Raw genomic sequence first — 6,000 nt, 5'->3', positions numbered from 1 at the left:
GACTGGGTGGCTTAAGAGAAATTTTTTCTTTCAGTTAATAAAAATCGAGGTCAGAAGCCTGAAATCAAACGGGCGTGGTCCTTTCTGGAAGCTCATTCCATGCCTCTCTCCTAGCTTCCGGTGGTACCTCGCCCTCCTGAGGGTGTCTTGGCTCGCATAACTTTCTGCCTCTGTCTCTACATGGCTTCTTCCTCGTGTCTGTGTTTCAAATCTCCTCTCATACGGTTGCCCGTCACTGGATATGGATCTTATGCCAAAATCCTTAAATCTGCAAAGACTCAAATCACAAACATGGTCACATCACAGGTACAGCAGTTCAGAACCCGGGCCTACCGGGGGTGGGGGGGTGCTATAGAAACCACTATGGATGGTGAAAAGTCTGCACAAGCAGTAATGAGTTGCTGGCCAATCCCTAGAAAATACAGATAGAAGTTGTTGCTTAGTACTAGTTTTGTGGTTAGAAGAGAGAAAATAGCCCTGAAAAAAAACTGTATATAAGAATAAGCTTCATGTACTGTTTTCAAATCAACTTGGAGACCATGCCAATTTTAATCACTCATCTTTATTGATAAAATAGGTTCTTATGCAGTAGATATTCTCAGACACAAATTTAAGGTTCTGATACAAAAAAAAAAAAGTATAGGATGGAAAACTTAACTATATAACAAAGTAAATGTCTTTAAACACCAGAATCTTAAAAATTATACCCATGTCAGACAACCAAGAATAAATTAACTCAATTTACTTTTTATAAAAATAATTATTTATGAAGTGATTTTTTATAATAGAGCTGCCTCAATGGATTACCTCAGACTTAGTTTTAACTGTGTAGTTTCTTTAATTCTGACTTGGGATAAAAACTGTATGATTGAATGTGCCATCAATTAAGGGATACTTTCCAAAAACCCAATAGAAAAGTTTAAAAATAAAAAATATCATTTATTTATAAAATATCAATTAAGGCCTCAGAAGGAGAAAAGAAATCTATTTAATGTCTGGGCCGTTTGCCCTTTTCCTATTCAATCAACCCCACTTACCCAAACTTAAGATTTGTTTTAAAAAATGTATATACTAAATACATTTTCTGTAAAAAATAAAACAAATACTTCTAAACCCATAGATTTTTATCCCCATTAACTGAAGGATTATAAGAAAAATCTTACAGGTTATATGGACTGGATGGAGCTTAAGAAAAGATCAAAAAAATTTTTTTAAATTTAAGAGTATTTACTTTTTAAAAAGGTTCTACGAGGCAGAAGAATTCCCAATTTACTTTGAAGTTACCATACCTAGCTTGCTCTATCAACATTTCAACTTTGCTAGCTAAATGAGCTACATAATATCCTTAAAGATCAACCAGAGAAGAGAAAAATCTCATCTTTATTGATTTAGAACCCAAACTTATTCTTTCAAAGGAGTAGTTTAACCTACTAATAAGTCTCTTATAAGATCTTCTTTCTTAGAAAGTAGTATTCCTTCTCCTTCATTCCTGAAATGGTAGTTCATATATCCTTAAGCAAGTTGTTGACAATTGTTAGTGAGTATTAATTATGGTAAATTAGCTAAAATTAAATTTCTTCCATTGTTTATGGTTCATGTAAACATTCCTGCAGCCTTTCGAACTGAATTTTCTTGGAAAAAAATTAAAAATTAATGGAGAGGTAGACAATCATTAAAAAAACTGAAGTCTCATGGTGTATAAGCTATTTGCTAACTTAGACACCAAACAGGGAGGATAACAGTATGACAATTCTCCATTCACAAAACCGTGACCAACTGGATCATTTTATGAATTCTCAAACATTTACGGGAATATCCTCGTTGATCCCACCGGCATCCAGAAGGCCGACAGCACCGCTGAGAGCTCCTGATACGCTCAGCAGTCACCGTGGGAATCTTTACCACTTAACAAAGGCTGAGTTTCTACTTTTCAATTTTATCATGGAATAAAGTTTATTGACCATTAACCATTCATTTTTTTGTCTTAAAAATGACATTGCCAGTGCACTGTACATATTATAGAAAAAAAATAAAACAAAAGGTAGCTTGAGACTGATTTTCCCGTTCACTCATTCACTGCAGTAGGCCAGCCCCAGTGACCAAAGTCTGGAGCCTTTTAAGAAGCTCCGAGACCGAGAAGCTCTTTAGCTCTTCCTCAGACTCAGGTCACTGTTGGTCACTAAAGCTGACAAAGACGAACTTTCGGACACATCATCTTTCCTAAGGTTCAAAAATGATTCTCGAGTAATCTGAAGGATCTCTCTCAAGCCCTTGTTTTCTTGCTATAAGAAGGCAAACAAAAACAAAGATGAGGTCATCAGAATAGCTAGAAGAGAACAAACACATTTTAAGAAAAGACAACCATATGCAGGTATGACAAATAAAGAACAAGGTCTATACTTGGCAGAAATGTACTAGATGACATATGCAGCTTCAAGCTGACAACTTGAAGCTAGAGAAAGAACACTTTTAAAGGGGTAGGAATCACATGTTCAATGTCTTCCACCATCGTAAAGCCTTCTTATTTATGCAGCTGTCATTGTAGACAGGATCTCAGAAACCCTCGTATTTTACGATACAGTATAGATGAAGGAAATAACACCTAGATTTACATTTATGTAACTTCAGAAAGCCTGTGAATAATGCCCTGGCACTAGACCTCTTAGTACTCTTATTACTTCCCATGATAGCCTGGAAGGCGGGAGGAGCATCCAGTTTGCTTCCGGGCTGGCTCAGGAGGGTTGTGATGCTCTTCAAGAAGGAAAGTGACCAAACCTAGCATTTATAAACAACTTTGCCTTTTTTTTCTAGATTAGTTACTGCAATTTGCAGTTACTTTGTAAATTTGCGGACATTTAAAAGTAACTTCTATCATTTATTTTCTAACACTTTGTCTTTAGTTTTATTAAGTTTCAGCAGTATAAAGCAGGGATCAGCAAACTATGGCCTGGTTTGAGGGCTGCTGCTGTAAATTAAATTTTACTGGAACACAGACTCAAACTTTCTTGTGTGCCTATGGCTGACTTTGCATTACAAGGGCAGAGTTGAGCAGTTGCCACAGAGACTGATTTGAAAAGCTAAGAGATTTACTCTCTGGCACTTTGCTGAAAAAGTTTGCTCACCCCTATCACAAAGAAGGAGGGAACCCTACAGGCTTAGAGGGAGAAACCACTTTTGGTGCTCAATAGCCAATTTCTTCACCAGGACTTCAAAATGAAGCCTTGAACGTACACAGTCTATTCTACTAATTTGAATTATTAACTATGACTTGTGCTTTTGCTTCTACAAAATAAAGGACATGAAACAGAGCTTTTATATTCCCCAGAAAAATATGAGTGCTCAAAGAATACTGTGTATTAAAATTTTCTTCCCTGCATCATCACAGTCTCTAATAGAATGAAGAAATTTTAAAAATTACTATATTAAAGAAATACATTCACCTAATAGCAGAAGTAACATAGGCTCAAAAAATAGATTTTCTCAATACTGGTGTAAGTTATTACCCTAGATTCTTACATTACTACATACATTAATATATACATATACCTGTATGTATTATACACCCACATATCCAGTATTCAGATTAAGAAAAAGAACATTATTAGTATCCCAGAAAAATGTGTATGTACATATTATATATTTAAAAGTGGGATATATTTTCTGCCATAAATCTTTGTATGTACAGTTTTCACTTACATCGCAATTTAAAACTTACTTCAAGTTGAAGTATTCGTTCCTGTTCTTTACAACCCTGTTGATCATCAATTTCAATGGCTTTCCTCATTACTGCTGCCATTTCTGTTATCTGGTCAACATGTGCCTGTAGTTCCTGAAAAAAGAGATAGGAGTTGACAGTCAGTGAAATTCTTTACAATTTTTATGTTTGGATCCTGTATTTATAAAACCTGCATTGCCACTTAATATGAATGTAATGTTCTTACATGGCTATTTAACACTGAAGTAATACATAAAAACAGATATTTCCAAGAAAGTTGACTGACCATGAATGTACTTTTGAAATCACATTTCTGTTACTATTAAATTAAGAATAAGCAGTGCAATATAACTAAACCCACTAGCAAGAAGAGTACTCATATTTCACATTTTCTTCTCACTGTACTTTTTTGCATCTATACTATTCATCAAAGTAATGTGAAAGATAAACATTGCTGACACATTCAATCTCTTTTCCCCTGAAGTCTTCATCATTTACAAATCTTTTCTGTATTATCCATGTCTAGAAATTGATTTCAGTCCAATATACAATGTTTTCTAGATTCGAATTCTTGAGAACAGCAACTGTTTCTTTTTTATATTTGCCTATTATCTAGTATTCAGTACATAATGGATAATAAATATTAAGATAGGCGAACAGGGTTCTGCTTTTAAGTATTAAAACACTAAATGGTGTTTTTTGCCAACTGTTCAAAACATGGTTTTATTATAAATTAAACATCACACTTGTTTGGTCCAGTAAATGGCATAAATTTCTTCCAATCTCATTTTCTTATTCTTTTTAGCACACCTATGATGTGCAGAGCACTGTGCTACACAATAGGAATCTCAAGACTGTTCAAACATGTTCCCCAATTTCAAGGAGCTTACAGTCAAATGAAAGAGACAAAAAGTTAAAAAAAAAAACCCAGAAACTTGGAAGTAATTGTATTTTCAATGAACAGCTTCTATAGACCATTGTTCATTGGCAATCGAGGGTTATTTTATTTTATTAAGGCCAAAACTTAAACATAAAAGCCAATAGCTCCCCCAAATAAACATTAAGTCTCTTAAGCAGTTGTACATATTCTGTTTGTAAAAAGGATTTGAATCGGACCTCACAAAAACTTATAAAACTAGTAAACTATGGAAGAAACTGAAGGAGAACAAATAAGAATATCTTTAACAAACCACACATTTAATATCTTCTTAACCAACAGAAATTCAGATCCTTATAATGGGAAACATATACAACCTATGGTACACAGGAGGAGGCAAAACAAATAACTAATCTACACTGTCCAATATGGTGTTATGTAAATTTAAGTAAATTAAAATCAAACATTAAAAAAAATTAACAATTCAGTTCCACATTTGTGCTAGTGACACTTTATGTGCTCTACAGTCACATGTTGCTGGTGGCTTCTATAATGAGCAGAACAGATAAGGAGCATTTCCATCATTTCAGCAAGTTCTATTGGACATCCCTGGATTAGATTATGGTGGCAAGAATGATATTACAACAAACATCTGTCATATTGTGCAACAGTTTTATAAAAAAGTGATTAAAATCCCACTGTAAAGGGAACATAATTCTTAGAAGGAATAATAGATAATCTCAGCAGCAAATTGAATTAGGGGTAATGAGTAAAACTTCTGAATACCAACAGCTTTCACAGTTTCACTTGGTGTCTTACAGCACTGACCTAGGTTAAAAGAGGACACAGGAAGCAAATAATTCCCTGCCTTTGATTAGAAGAAAACAAGATACCACTAATTTTTTCAGGGCAGTCTGTTCCAATAAAATCATCATAAGGGAAAAAACAAAACAAAACCAATACTTCAAACAGAGCAGTATTTTTATAGGCCCATTTCATGGATGGTCCACTTATTACAATAAAATCTTTAGGGAAGCACCATAGATCTTTTAATGGGCAAAGAAGCCAAGACCTGTGCTTTCAGAACTGTCTTAAAGTCAAGAAGTGTCAACAACATAATCCCGGTACTGTCTTGAAATGCCTTTCATTTGTAATTTTTGTTTAGGTTTATTTCATTTATTTCAACTTTGCTCAATAAAGACCTGCTACAATTACGTTAAAAAAATTTAAAAAGACAGTTAAAACACAATGGGAAGTGTACTGCTATATTTAATCATAACACCCAAACAAAGGCATTTTTATTTTATGGCAAACTCAAACTGAAGGACTACAAACTATCAAAAATCTGAATTAAAACAATTCATTTAAGAATTTGAACATTTCTATGAACTCAGATTAAAATTACTGC

At 34.1% G+C, this 6,000-nt stretch overlaps 1 protein-coding gene across 5 annotated transcripts in view; it reads right to left on the bottom strand.

Annotated features, from left to right (window-relative positions):
* Nucleotides 1–542: 542 nt before the first annotated feature.
* Nucleotides 543–6,000, bottom strand: part of FGFR1OP2 (FGFR1 oncogene partner 2) — a 34,780-nt gene continuing 29,322 nt past the window's right edge. For 4 of the 5 annotated variants that reach the window (XM_057492397.1, XM_036889282.2, XM_036889283.2 and 1 more), the window contains 2 exons: nucleotides 3,716–3,829; nucleotides 543–2,282 (listed from right to left, as the gene is read on the bottom strand). In XM_057492397.1, the coding sequence (XP_057348380.1) occupies nucleotides 2,145–2,282; nucleotides 3,716–3,829 (252 nt within the window). In that variant the 3' untranslated portion in view covers nucleotides 543–2,144. Of the gene's footprint in view, nucleotides 2,283–3,715; nucleotides 3,830–6,000 lie in introns of those variants that run through there. The other variant, XR_008993878.1, reaches the window with a different exon arrangement.

Source organism: Manis pentadactyla, chromosome 14, assembly GCF_030020395.1.
Source record: "Manis pentadactyla isolate mManPen7 chromosome 14, mManPen7.hap1, whole genome shotgun sequence".
NCBI lineage: Eukaryota > Metazoa > Chordata > Mammalia > Pholidota > Manidae > Manis > Manis pentadactyla.
Note: the sequence above shows the minus strand (reverse complement) of the source record. Positions and strands in the feature narration are given on the sequence as shown.